The following is a 13,566-nucleotide window of genomic DNA, read 5'->3' on the forward strand; positions in this document are numbered from 1 at the left end:
AATTGGGAAAACTATAATAATGTTATCATTTAACATAATACTCAGATGTTTAAATTATTTTGTTAAATATAGCTTAAAGAAAGTATGCACAGAACAAGTTTGGGAAAATCATGAGGGTAAGAGTAACAATGAACTAGCTAGATTCATGTTACAGATAACAATGAACAAACGAGAAGTGTAATGGTATAATGTACTGGAAATTTCTGTTCTGTGGGTTAGTTTTGGGCTTGTTAGCTTTTGGCCACTTCCTGTGCTCAAACACAACTAAATAAACTCCATTTTGTCCCTCTTTGCTTTGTCTCTTGATCATTCACAGATATGTTTGCTGAATTTTAGCAGGCAATAAGAGAGCATGCCTTGACAAGGGGCTAGGATTTTATTCTAAGCCAGGAATGGGGGGATGTGTTGACAAGATCTGATTCTTGTTTTCCAGTGTTTGAACTGGCTACAGGAGCCTGGGCCCCTTCCCTTCTTCCATGCACCCTATATCTCTACCCCAATGGAGCCCTACCATCCCACCTCCCCATGCACTCCTTTCTCATCTACCCTCCTCCTCCCCAAGCACCCCCTTCTCACCTACCCTCCTCCCCCCCAAGCACCCCTCTAACACACACACACTCCTTTGTCACCTCTGGCCCTCCAGTCTCCTCACCTGGGAGCAGGGCCACATGACAGTGGTAAAAATAACTCCCTTTGACAATGTGTGAATGGGTGGTGGGGCAGGAGGAGGAGGGGGAAGGGCCCCCAGCACTACAGAAGGGACACTTGAGGGGAGGGCAGGGAGGAGCTGGCCCCAGAGCTCTGAAGGCAGCTGAGCCCCTCCTCCAGCTCCACCGGTTACACTCTCATGCACATCCAGCTCCAGCAGCAGTGAACCTAACCAGACAGAAGAGCTCTCAGAGTGGTAAGGAACCCAACTGGGCTGCCTCCCTACACACCCTCGACCCTCCCAAACCTGCCTCTACCTCCCCAATCACTCCCTCAGCCCTCCAGGCTGGAGCTGTCCACCCCTGCCTCCTTGCGCTCTGTCCTCAGGTTCCGCTGCCGCCCAGAACCTTGTGCAGTGGCCTCAGTGATGCCTCTTCACTCTGCCTTGATGACCAGGTGCATTCCCCTTATGCCCAGTCCTCGGGGGTTTCTCTGAGTTCCTGCCCCCATGTCCTAGCCTTCATGGCGTGTATGGCGGCAGCTGGCCTGCAGCGGCCACGGCGGGTGAGCATGCAGGAGCACATGGCCATCGATGTGAGCCCAGGCCCCATCCGACCCATCCACCTCATTTCTGACTATTTCCCACACTTCTACCCCTTTGCTGAGCCCACCCTGCGCACCCCGGACCTGCGCCCTGCAGCAGCCCCAGCCATCCGTACTGCACCCCAGCTGCAGCCCGACCCAGAGCCAGAGGAAGACTCAGACGACAGCAGTGAGTAGGGACAGGGACAAGGGGTACCCTGAGCTCAGCCCAGCCAGGTTGGACCTGAGGTGTCTCTGGCACCCAATTGTGGAGGGGCAAGAAGGCAGGAAGCACAGGGCCATGGGGGTGGGGGATAGGTTGAGCTGAGGCAGGGACTGACCTGCCTGCCACCTTCCCATAGCTGTTCTGGGCACCCTTGAATTCACGCTGCTTTTCGATGCGGACAACAGTGCCCTGCACTGCACAGCCCATCGCGCCAAGGTGAGAGTGTGGGCAGGGGTCCCTGGGACAAGGAGCTGGGCTGCAGGCCTGCCCCACATCCACTGCCTGTTCCCAGGGCCTCAAGCCACCAGCCTCAGGCTCCGTGGACACCTATGTCAAAGCCAATCTGCTGCCTGGGGCCAGCAAGGTGAGCACAAGTCCCAGGGCCCTGCCACTGCCCTTCACACTGCCAGTCTGGGGCACCCTTCTGGCCCTGATTGTCCCCTCCCCCATGTCCCGGGGCCTGGGTCCTAGCTGCTGGGATATGCCACTGGGGATCCTATAGGGGGTATATAGTAGGGAGCGAGGTGTGTCTGGGCCCTAAGAGGTACTGACCTGCCCCGCTTGGCTCCCAGGCCAGCCAGCTTCGGACACGCACTGTTCGGGGCACAAGGGGACCTGTCTGGGAGGAGACACTCACCTATCATGGCTTTACCCACCAGGACGCTGGGCGCAAGACCCTGAGGTGAGGACCTGACCTGAGCCATCAGGAGGCAGGGTGGGGGGAGAGGGTTGGCCTGACCAATCCTCACCTGGGTGGCCACCAGGCTGTGCGTGTGTGAGGACCCACGGCTGCGGCGACGGCGGCGGGCACCTCCCCTGGGAGAGCTGAGGGTGCCCCTGAGGAAGCTGGTGCCCAACCGAGCCAGGAGCTTTGATGTCTGTCTAGAGAAGCGGAGGCTGGTGAGTGGGATTGGAGCACAGGGTGGGGCTGCAGGGGCCAGGAACCTGGCGATGTGGCAGCTGAAGATGGGGGCACACGGAGGGGGCCCGGGCAGGAGCTGGACATGGGGGGAGGGTACAGGCAAGAGGCCTGAGCAGCATCAGGTGACTGGGCTCTCTGCTCTTTTAGAACAAGAGACCCAAGAGCCTGGACACAGCTCGCGGCATGTCCCTATATGAGGTGGGTAGGACAGCTGGACTGAGCAGGGAGGGGGATGTGCAGGCCTGGGATGGTCCTGGTTGAAGGGGGTCAGGCAGGGACATAGGTGGGCCAGGCAGCCCTGGAGAAATTAGAAGACATCTCTCTCATAGGCCCTGTAAGCCTTAGAACCCCCAGGACACAGTCAAGCCCCCATAGCTGGGCAGGGTTAGGGGGATTCCCTTGCCAGGGCAACCCAGAGGAGCCGTGGGGCACTGAGACAAGAAAAGCTGTGGCTTCACAGAGACTCAGCAGTCGTGAGGCAGGGGCCAAAACTGGTGTCACTTGCCAGTGACTCAAGATGGGAAGGCTGGGCAAGGTGGGACAACAAGGAGGGGCTCCCTCAAGTCAGTCCCTGGGACCAGTGTGGGTGCCACTCTTAGGGCTGGTTATGCTAGGCATGTCCTTGTCAAGTGGCAGTGAAGGTGACTGTAAGCCCCTCTTGGAGCCCACTGGAGGCCAAAGTTGTGGCCAGACCCCCTGTGGCTCAGCAGGGGAGGGGACCTGCAAGGCTGAGGCAAGGCCCCCGGAGGCTCCTCTCAGAACAAAGGGCAGGTGCTCTGCTCTTTGTGGAGCTGCAGTTCACTGCAGCGGCCCATCAGCAGTCTGGGCCCGAGGACCCACCCATGTAACGCAGGTAAACCATTTTGCCCAGTGGACATCTGAGCACTGTGACACCCACGAGCAGCGCCATGGTGCAGGGGCAGTGCTCAGAGCGTGCTCCTGCACGGAGAAATGCCTGTGCAGAGGTGGTCGCGCTTTCTGCACTGACTCAGAGCGTGAGAGGCTTCCTCCCTGGTTCTTGGGCATCAGGGACCCAGAGTGCGCAAAAGGAGTCAGAATCTGGTACCTGTGGGGGTGGAACAACAAGGATGTGCTTTGAAGAGACCTGTACATTTTTGGTAAAGAACAGCCTGTCAGCTGGACCAAAGGCTGTTGGCTGGTGGTTAAAGCTTCTGGGTTCCCACATGGCTGACCACGGTTCAAATCCCAAACCTGGAAGCTTACTTTCTCATTCTGTCTCTGGTCAAATTTTTAAAAATAGTAACAAATAGAATAAATAATTTTTTGAGAGGTTTTTGCTATAGGGCATGTATACTTGCCAGAAAGACAGAGACAGACAAGAAGCAAGAAATCACCCCGGGGAGGATGGCCACACCGCAATCCCTTCTTTATTTTCTTCTCAGGATCTTGGGCATGCATGTACAAGTGCCAGTGTGAATTTAAGCCACCAGGTCCAGGACTTGAACCCTGGTCGACTACATGGGAGTCTGGTGGTCCAGTGACATAGCCATCATGCCAACTCCAGTAAATAAATAATTCTTTAAAAAAACAAATAAATAAAAGAACAGCCTGTCAGAGCTGCACCCATGCTACGCAGCTTGCCCTGCAGGGGTGGTCTTGGGCACTTGATGGGGGCCATGCAGGAAGGTCCTATAGCATGTCCATGGCACTCAGAGATCTTCAGTTCCCTTCCCCTCCATGACAAAGACATGCTGAGCTGACCAGTCACATGGCCTGAGCAAGCCTCTCCCCTCCTCAGGCCCTGGAGGACACACCTGACTCAAAAGGTCCCTTCTAGGACACCAGGAAAGTGGCTGTTTTGGGAAATTAAATTGTTGGTCCCTGGTTTCTCTGAACAGTATGAGCTTGGACACTGATGAGGGGCGGGCTTGTGGCTGACTGGAGGCTGACCACAGCCTACACCTGCAGGAAGTGGAGGCAGAGGTGGCTGGGGAGGAACGTGGGCGCATCCTGCTGTCCCTGTGCTACAGCTCTCAGCGGGGTGGCCTGTTGGTGGGTGTGCTTCGCTGCGCCCACCTGGCCCCCATGGACGCCAATGGCTACTCAGACCCCTTTGTCCGCCTGTGAGTACGGGGTGAACAAAGGGTGGTAAGGGCAAGGTGGCAGTTCCTTACCTCCCAGGGCCATAACTAATTCGCAGCATCCTTCCCAGTTTCCTGCACCCAAATACGGGGAAGAAATCTAAATATAAGACCAGTGTTCGCAAGAAGACCCTAAACCCAGAGTTCAATGAGGTAAGCTGGGGCTGGGCAAGTTCCAGTCACCCTTGGCTTGACCTTGCTGAGTCACTCCCCTGATTTGTGAAACTGTGAAGGACCTGGGACCTCCTCTTTCCTGCTTTTCTGCCCCTTTGTTGCAGGAATTCTTCTATGCAGGCCTGAGGGAGGAGCTGGCCCAGAAGACGCTGCTGGTGTCTGTGTGGGACTACGACCTGGGCACGGCTGATGACTTCATCGGTGAGTGGGAATGCAAGGGGCTGTGATGGGAGCCCATAGGCTCCTGCTGACTCCTGACTCGTTCCCCATGGCAGGAGGGGTACAGCTAAGCAGCCAGGCCAGCGGGGAGCGGCTGCGACACTGGTGTGAGTCTCTGGGCCACACTGACCACCGGCTGGAGATGTGGCACCTGCTGGACAGTGCACCCCTCCAGTTCAGCCACTAGCCCTGGATGAACCCACCCAAAGCTGCCCATGTCACCCACATGGAGCCAAAGCAGCCTGGGGGCTGCCTTACCCCCATGCCCAGTCCTTAGTCAGAGAGCTGCTGCTTCTCTCCCCTCCTTTTGAGTCCATCCCACCTCAAATGATGAAGCCAAAATAAACATCTCCTTCAAGTCAGACCAGAGCCTAGCCTTTCTCTGGCCATGAGCCACGCCCTTTGCCCATGGTCTCACAGGGTAGACTGGGTCCCATTTTCCTGTCTCCCATCCTCCCAAGGCTGGGATGAGGCCCAGGTCAAGCTAGGGGTCAGGAAAAGTCCTAGGCCCAGCCCTCACACCCCATGCTGTTTCCTACACTGAGGCATGGTGCTCAGGATGATCTAGGACTGATACACTGCGGCCAAGGTGTGGAGTCACAGCACAGCTGTGTCTGGGAGTAGGCCTCCATGAGCAGTGGGCCAGGACTGTAGGAGAAAAGCAAAGTCACAGAGGAGCTGCAACGGGAACACGGGCAGTACTTGCTTTATTGTCCAGCATTCTGGGCAGATGGACAGGAGCCCCTAGGCCAGGATACTGGGCTCAGGAAGCAGCCTGCCGGGCCTGGTGCTGCTGGGCAAACCGCTGCATCCTCTCCTCAAGCTCTGGCCGGAAGTGGCGGATCAAACCCTGCAGGAAGGGGTACTATGTGAGGCAGAGTCCAAAAATCCCCCTTACCCTAGTGCCACGTAGCAGGGCAGTGAGTACCTGCACAGGCCAGGCGGCTCCGTCACCCAGAGCACAGATGGTGTGGCCCTCGATCTGCTTGCTGATCTCCCACAAGGAATCAATCTCAGCAGGCCGGGCATCCCCCTTCACAAAGCGGGCCATCACCTTGTTCATCCAGTCCACACCTGTGACCACAGCAGTGAGGGGGCCTGAGTCTCCTGTAGCCAGGTGTGTGACTTGAGGAGGGGTGCAGGCCACGTGGTGTGGAGACCACAACAAGCAAACCCCCAGCCAGTCCAAGATGCTCACCTTCACGGCACGGGGTGCACTGGCCACAGCTCTCGTGTTTGTAGAATTCAATGAGGCGGGCGATGGCCTTCACGATGTCCGTCTGGGTGACAGGGAGCAGTGAGGAGGCACCCAATGCCAGGAAGAAGCTTGCGCCCTGGCCCCCTGGCAACACTCCCTCCCAGGTTCCAGCAGATCTTCCCAAGTATTCTGGCCTCCTTTGATCTTCCTAGACACTCTGCACTATCTAGACTCAGGGGAACTATCCCCCAAGGGCATGCCTGCTCCCCTCCTCTCCCACCTCACTTCTACTCAGGCTGCAGGTATTGGGACTTGAGAGCTGGCAAAGGGTTTTCAGAGAGGCCCAAGAAAGGAAATTGCAACTAGGCTGGCATGGGGAAGCACCAGGTGGAGTGTGTGGGCTGACCCTTACCGAGCGGTCCATGACAATCACTGCAGCCGTGCCCAGGCCCGTCTGTGCCTGCACCAGTGCGTCAAAGTCCATCAGCACCGTCTCACACACGGACTTGGGGATCAGCGGGGTGGATGAGCCGCCAGGGATCACAGCAAGGAGGTTGTCCCAGCCACCTGTGACACCCCCTGCACCCCAAGTCAATCCCCAGAGGGATGGATGGTCAGGCCTGGGGCTGGCATGCCTGCCTAGTCCTGAGACCAGGACTTTTGTCATCCCTTGGACCCAGCCGCTCTCCTGAGGCCCGCCCACTGCTGGTCCCTTCGTGGATACCCTGCCCCTCTTTGCCCCTGGCCTCACCAGCATGCTTCTCAATCAGTTCCTTCAGGGGCACAGACATCTCCTCCTCCACAGTGCAAGGGTGGTTGACGTGACCAGAGATGTTGAATAGTTTGGTGCCTGAGTTGCGTTCCCGACCAAAGCTGGCAAACCAAGTGCCCCCACGGCGGCAGATGGTAGGGGACACAGCCACTGTCTCCACATTGGCCACAGTTGTGGGGCAACCAAACACTCCTTTGGGGAAATGAGAATATCTGGGTAAGGACAGGTTTCCTGGCAGTGGGGTCTGTTCCCACAGTCCCGCTCCCATACCAGAGACCCTGCTCTTTATCCCCTAATCACCTCCAGAGATGCTATACTGCCATGTTCACCACACCTCCAGCTCCTAGAACTGCTCTGCTAAGGCAGAGCCATGGACAGGCTTGGAAGGAGCTGAGGCAGGAGGAAGGCCTGCAGAAGGCACTGGAGGAGCCCATTTTCTGCATCTGGCCCCAGCCCAGAGGGCATCAGAAATGGCATGAGAACAATCCAGCAGGGACTGAAAGCCAGGTCCTGGTTTTCACAGGACACAGCCAGGACAGAGCACAGGGTCAGGCCAGGTCTTACCAACGTCTGCTGGGAAGGGTGGCTTCAGGCGGGGCTTGCCCTGCTTGCCCTCAATGGACTCAATGAGCGCCGTCTCCTCTCCGCATATGTAGGCCCCAGCTCCACGCACCACGAACACATCAAAATCATAGCCAGAGCCACAGGCGTTCTTGCCAATCAGACCTGCCTCATAGGCCTCTCGGATGGCCACCTAGGGAACAAGAATGTGAGCCCCCAGCCCACCCTGATCCCAGGTGTTGGCCTGTAATTTCAGGAGTCACAGAACCCTTGAAGGCCTCCCAAGCTGAGGTTCTGCAGCATAAAGGAAGAGCCCCAAGAAGGGGGCTCTTGGGGCCACGTCCCATTCAGGATGCATGCAGAAGTGACCACCACTGTTCTAGTTCAATCACCAAGAGACCAGGCACTAACATCTAAGAACTGTGCTGGGGAAGAGGTGTATGAGTGGACCAGGCACATTCTTCTCTGCCAATGCCCTTCCTGCCCACCTGCAGATTGGAGGCCTCATTGTAGAACTCCCCGCGGATGTAGATATAGGCAGCACGGGCACCCATGGCCCGGCCCCCGACCAGGCAGCCTTCAACCAGCTTGTGAGGATCATGGCGCATGATCTCCCGATCCTTGCACGTGCCTGGCTCTCCCTCGTCTGCATTCACCACCAGATACTTGGGCCTGTGGGAATTCCCAGGTCAGTCAAGCCACATGGCCACTAGATCTGGGCTCTTAATCACATGCCACCCCTGCTCCACCCAAGTCTCAAAGAAGTCCTTTCTGACAGCCAGTCCCTCTGCCCTCCCAACACATCCCCAGGGTATCTGCTCGCTCACCACCAATGACAGGGAGCTTACTGCCTATTCCATCTCGGGGCAGCTATGACCACAGGAAAAGTCTTTGTTCTGCTTAGCCCAAATGTCTCTCTCTCCCTGTGCTTTCCTGACAGCCAAATTCTGTGCACAGTCACAAAGAGCCTCTCTCAACCTCTGCTACATCCCTGGGAGCAAAAGGAGGTAAAGAAGCCTTCTACCAAAACCTGGGTCAAAAGCTGTATAAACATTCTCTTTCATCTCTGCACGGTACCACTATACCCACTTACAAAAGATAAGCCTAAGATTCAAAAACTCTAATGAGTAGAAGGTAGGTCTGGCATTTGGTTTTTAAGTCTACCTGTGTCAAAATCTTGTGTTGATCTGCTACATCACAAATCTACTCTGAGGACGTCCACAGAGAACAATAAATCCTGGCATCCACCTAAGGCCTGGAAACATTTTCCCACCTCCTTCACCCTGAGTTTTTAAGGAAATAGCCAAGGGCCCAGGCATGCTCCAGCCACCCTCAAGGTCTCTCCTGCAACCACATCTGTCTCCCCACACACACCTGCCATCCGAAGGCTTATTCATGAAGCTCCACTTGAGGCCAGTGGGGAAGCCAGCGCCTCCACGGCCCCGCAGGCCTGATGTCTTGATCTCACCCAGGATCCAGTCAGGCCCCTTCAACAAGATCTCCTTTGTCTTGTACCAGTCACCTCGACTCTGGGCACCTTTAAGCCTGGACAGAGTGTGGAAGGCAGTGAAGAGAAAGCAGAGCTCCAGGACCCACAGGGCTCAGGGTACTTTCTCACCTCCAATCATGGCGGCCATACAGGTTGGTGAAGATACGGTCTTCATCCTTCAGCGAGCCAAATGATGTTTTCTTGGGTGCTGTCTGGGGAGAGGGAGGATCAGGAGGCCCAACAGAGCTCTCTGGGGCCACTGGAGTTGGGCCAAAAGTTACAGATTCTTGGATCCTCCTGCTAGGGAGAGGATGAGCTAGGGGACAGGGCAGAGGCCTAAGCCTCAAACTCTGTAGCATCATAGCTACCACTACCACGTACTGCGTACTTACTGTTTAGCAGTACTAGGCTAAACATTTTACATCCAGAATCCCATTACAACTTCATAATGACCCTGAGATAGAAATGATTTCCTCCATTTTACAGAAGAAACTGAGGCTCAGAGCAAAAGGAACTTATGGAAGGTTACATAGCTGAAAGCAGCAGATAAAATTTTTTTTTTTTTGGAGAGATTTTTGCTATAGGGCACGTGCGCTCGCCAGACAGACAGAGAGAGACATAGAGACAGAAAGCGAGAAATCACCCCCCAGGGGGTATGGTCACGCCGCAATCCCTTCTCCTCCATTCTCCTCTCGGGATCTTGGGCACGCACACACACGCACCTGGCATGAGTTTTAAGCCACCGGGTCCAGGACGCGAACCGCGGTCGACTACGTGGGAGTCCAGCGACATAGCCATTACGCTAACTGCTGGTTCCCGTGCAGCAGATAAAATTTGATCCCAGATCCATTTGCGGCCAAAACCCACACCTGAATCACAGCACCATACCACTTCCCCTGGCCCAGTGCAATGGGACATCTGTTCACTTTGGCTTTCTTACTGGACCAAAAGTTGGTTAGGCTAGGGGTCTTATCTTACAAACTCTCTAACTCTGCTGAAGAGGCAAAATAGGCTTCATGATGGAAAAGAAACCCCTCACTGGAGTTGAGACATAAAGGTGATGGTGGGGGACCACTTGGGATAAAACTGAGGATAAGTGGGGAATGGAATTCCACATGACTCAGTGGAAAGTACTCCTACTGAGGGCGCCTGGTTTCTAGACTCCTGTCCCTTTAAAAAGTGCATCTCGGTCACTCCTGCATGGGGATCTGCAGGTGCAACTCTCCAAAGCTGTTTTCTGAATCTGCAAAATGGTGCAATGACCCCTTCATTCCCTACAAGACCGTGGCAAGAAAGGAATGAGAGACCAGGACTCCACACACTGCAGAACTTCCCGCTAAGCTGAAGGTCTATGAACTACGGGAAATCAGGGAGCTGGAGGGCTGGGATGAGAGTCAGCCTCCCGCTGGAGCCCTTGACTCCCCTTCTACGACCAAGCCAGAGAGGCATCCTTGCTCCCGGGCCTGCGGAGAAAAGAACGGTAGAAGCGCTCCAAAAGGCACTACAGACCAAGAGACCGCGCGCACAGAGACGCGGCAGCGAGACCTGCCGCGAACGTCCCTGGCCCGAGTCAGGCCGGGCCTCACCGTACTGCCGCTGAAGCGCACAGAGAGCTGCACGGGGAGCGATCCGCCGAGCAGCCGCCGTGCCGCCAGCATCGCGGGGGCCAGGCTGGTCACCTCCCGCTGTCACCTTCACAGTTCTGAGGCTGGAGGAGCCGGCGCGACAGGGACGCTAGGCGGCGCACAGGAAGAACGTCACGCGCCCCGGCCCTGGTGCCCCGCTCAAGCACCTCCTCACTTCTCCCGCTCCGCCTTCCGCCCCGCCTCCTTGGGAGAGGGCGGGGAAACCGGAAGTGGCCTGTTGGCGCTTGGGCTTCTGGGAGATGTAGTCCCGCCAGTCTCGGGCCCGTCTCTCGATCCATCTGCGAGACCGGCATTTACGAACTGGCTGGCCCGGTTGCTAGTTCACTGCATTATTCACCCGCTTGCTGGCCCACAGCCTTTCAAACCTCAAATAAACTGCTCGTGTCTCCTTCTGCTAGGTCCTAGTGTGTTCCACTTTTTACAGGTTAGGTATTTGGTGTACTCGGCTGTGTGCAGGGGTGTGTGTGTGTCGAGAGCGGGGATGTGGGAGAGGAACAGGAGGTTCCAGCCGGATCCTTGACTGCGCTGTGATTACTGTGCCTGTACAAGTCCTGACAGACTGTGAGCTCCCTCCGGGCATCCTCGTGCCCAGGGAAGATTGCTCTTTAGCTGCAGGTAGCCTGGGCAACGACAAGGCAGGCAGGGGGTTGTTCACGAAGGTCCTTCCCGAGGTTGTGGGTCTGGAGTGCTTGTTAAGCTGAGGCTGAGAGGACAGACACGGTCAGGGAGTGGCACATCCTCCTACAGCGCCGCAGAACTCTCCCTGCCGTTGTAAGAAGAGTCCAGCACTTGATGGTCCTGGGCAAAATCCTGGGATGACCCCTACTACTTTTGGAATGTGGCCCAGACCCTACATATACGAGTTCCCCAACCTCCTTTTCCCCCTCCTCCCACTCCCCGCCAGGGTCATCAAGCCCAGGCCACTGCTGTGACCGCACTCCTCCACCCCAGGTTCCCTCATTAGGCTTTAGGGCCTGTTTTGGCTGTCTCCCTCACTTGAGTTTCCCCCTGACCTGAGGAGGCCTTCTGTCTGTTACCTTCTCAGGAAGTCTTGGAAGTCTAATGAACTCTTCCTCTTTTCATTTCTCTGGTACTCTTTGACTCTGAGACTGTGCTCTGCTCTCTGTAATGTGTTCTTTTTGGTCTTCCCTCCCCAGCCCAGTTTTCCAGGCCCCATGGAGGGAACCATCTGTTCTCTTCTGCTGCAATGATCCTTTCTCCTCTCTCCAGAACCGAGCTTTTTACAAAACTCACTTGCACCTACTTTCTCATGCATGCCTCACAGCAGCTCTGGCTGGTATAAACTGTTTTTGTACATGAAAAAATTGCGTTTCAGAGGGGTTTCATCCCTTATCCCTGCACATAAATCTGCTGAGTGGTAGACTTGCACTCGAACCCAGGCCATTCTTCCTCCCCAGGATGCTTTGCACACAGCAAACCCACAGAACAACTGACAAGCATGTGACAGTCACTGTGGATGTCAGTGATGTTCCAAGAGAGAGGCACCAAGAACATTCCACCCTGGCTGAGGACTCACAGAGGGTAGGGCAGTGCCAGTCTCAGAGCCCAAGCATCCTGGCTCTCTGGGTAGGGGGAAAGATTGCTCAAGCAGAGCTGGGGATTACACAACTAATCCGGGTTTAGACCTGAGTCTGTGGATCTCTCCTTTAGGGGCAAGAGAGGGGGGCAGGATGGAGCCAGAGGGTAGATTCCTTCCTCCTCTCTAACTGGGTCAAGGGAGAAGCGGCTTGGGTTGGGAAATGGAGAATGAGGGGCAGGATCCCTTGTTCATCCAATGCCAGGCTCTGAGCCAAGCCCTTGCCACGTATCCTCTCCTTAATCCTGCCTCAACCCAGGGCAGAGCAATGATGAGTGCCTGTTTGCGAAGCAGATGGAGTATATCAATGATAAAAAAAAAAAAAATTTAAAAGGTGGCTTGCCAGATGGCAAAGCTGCTAGGACTCAGCCTGCGATTTTCTGACAATAAGTTACTTGCATGGTCCCCATATAGCTAAGCACCTGATTATCAGGCTACCCAAGTAAAGAAGGAGGTCTGCTCCAGTGTCACTTCCCAGGCAGGTGACACTCAACACCCAGACCCTGATTCTCACTTCTCCCTCAGCTCCTGACCCATCCTGTGCTGTGGTTCATACATCTGCCTCCTCCACCAGCCTCCAGGCCAGAAAGGGGAGTCTCGAGGACACCTCCCTGTACTCCACACCCCAGATCCACTGTGCCCTGGCAACTCTACCTAGCAAACATGCCCTGTTCCAGGGTCCTCAGGCCCTGCACATGACCATGATCCTGTCATCTCTTACCTGGAATTTGGCAATGCCTCCTTGACATCTCCCTGCCTACATCTTGGCCCCGCCAGTTGCTTTTCTGCAAACATGGAACCAGTGGGATTATTGTAAATCTCAGACCCAGTTTGCCTTTCTGAAGCCTAAGGCCCTTTATGTTTCCACTGCTCTCAGGGCAAAGCCCGAGGCCCCTTGGCCAGACATTCAAGGTCCCCTGTGTCTGGTGCCCATGACCTACCCAATCACTTTGCCAACATAAGCTGGTTCTATCTTCCTCCCTTCTTGGCTCCTTTCTGCTTACCTGTCCTATGTCACCTACGGAGGAGCCCTTTGGAAGCTTTCTTTAACTGCTTTGTGTCAGCAACATTCATGCCTGGCCCATGTGACTAAGGCATGATCAGACCTCACTTCTCTGATGCCCAGCAGAGAGCTTCTCAAGGGAGATGTTTATTTAGTATTATACTCAAATTTTATATTTGAAAAGTGAAAAATATTGCCTTTTTTTGTTGATTGGAATTTGAAGAAATATAGAGAAGCAAAATAAAGTAGTAACATATCTTTACCATCCTGACCATCTCGATTATTTTAGCTTGTTTTCACTGTTTTCTAGGTGATTTCTTTTTCTTTTCTTCCTCTTTTTTTTTTTTTTTTTTTTTGAGAGGCTTTTGCTAAAGGGCACGTGCGCTCGCCAGAAAGACAGAGACAGAGAGACAGAAAGTGAGAAATC

General features: G+C 55.0%; 2 protein-coding genes across 3 annotated transcripts; one reads left to right on the plus strand and one right to left on the minus strand.

Annotated features, from left to right (window-relative positions):
- The first annotated feature begins 664 nt into the window (after positions 1-664).
- LOC102467931 (double C2-like domain-containing protein gamma) lies at positions 665-5,477 on the plus strand. Of its 2 annotated transcripts, XM_027769400.1 has the most exons (11): positions 665-904; positions 1,036-1,420; positions 1,593-1,672; positions 1,749-1,820; positions 2,029-2,138; positions 2,221-2,356; positions 2,526-2,576; positions 4,308-4,462; positions 4,552-4,633; positions 4,759-4,855; positions 4,930-5,477. In XM_027769400.1, the coding sequence occupies exons 2-11, from the start codon at positions 1,171-1,173 to the stop codon at positions 5,058-5,060; spliced, it is 1,164 nt and encodes a 387-aa protein (XP_027625201.1). In that variant the 5' UTR covers positions 665-904; positions 1,036-1,170; the 3' UTR covers positions 5,061-5,477. The 2 variants fall into 2 exon arrangements, with proteins under 2 accessions (XP_027625201.1, XP_027625202.1); XM_027769401.1 differs by lacking the exon at positions 665-904 and having other exon boundaries at positions 936-1,420.
- An 85-nt stretch (positions 5,478-5,562) lies between these two features.
- NDUFV1 (NADH:ubiquinone oxidoreductase core subunit V1) lies at positions 5,563-10,669 on the minus strand. Its single transcript, XM_006171267.3, has 10 exons — positions 10,480-10,669; positions 9,023-9,105; positions 8,779-8,949; positions 7,893-8,076; positions 7,408-7,597; positions 6,823-7,035; positions 6,484-6,650; positions 6,072-6,153; positions 5,802-5,947; positions 5,563-5,723 (listed from the first exon to the last, which is right to left on the minus strand). Exons 1-10 carry the CDS (start codon positions 10,549-10,551, stop codon positions 5,637-5,639), a joined length of 1,395 nt encoding a protein of 464 aa, XP_006171329.1. The 5' UTR covers positions 10,552-10,669; the 3' UTR covers positions 5,563-5,636.
- Between the last annotated feature and the right edge of the window lie 2,897 nt (positions 10,670-13,566).

This window comes from Tupaia chinensis, unplaced genomic scaffold, assembly GCF_000334495.1.
Source record: "Tupaia chinensis unplaced genomic scaffold, TupChi_1.0 Scaffold149501_1, whole genome shotgun sequence".
Classification (NCBI taxonomy): domain Eukaryota; kingdom Metazoa; phylum Chordata; class Mammalia; order Scandentia; family Tupaiidae; genus Tupaia; species Tupaia belangeri.

Bases quoted from the DNA above. Each gene is read 5' to 3' on its own strand.
- LOC102467931 (XM_027769400.1), top strand. From the start codon at position 1,171: ATGGCGTGTATGGCGGCAGCTGGCCTGCAGCGGCCACGGCGGGTGAGC. The intron at 1,421-1,592 runs GTGAGTAGGGAC...ACCTTCCCATAG, and splicing joins GGAAGACTCAGACGACAGCA to CTGTTCTGGGCACCCTTGAA. The intron at 4,463-4,551 runs GTGAGTACGGGG...CATCCTTCCCAG, and splicing joins TCAGACCCCTTTGTCCGCCT to TTTCCTGCACCCAAATACGG.
- NDUFV1 (XM_006171267.3), bottom strand. From the start codon at position 10,551: ATGCTGGCGGCACGGCGGCTGCTCGGCGGATCGCTCCCCGTGCAGCTC. The intron at 7,598-7,892 runs GTGGGCAGGAAG...CTTGTTCCCTAG, and splicing joins ATGAGGCCTCCAATCTGCAG to GTGGCCATCCGAGAGGCCTA. The intron at 7,036-7,407 runs GTAAGACCTGGC...ATTTCCCCAAAG, and splicing joins ACCCTTCCCAGCAGACGTTG to GAGTGTTTGGTTGCCCCACA.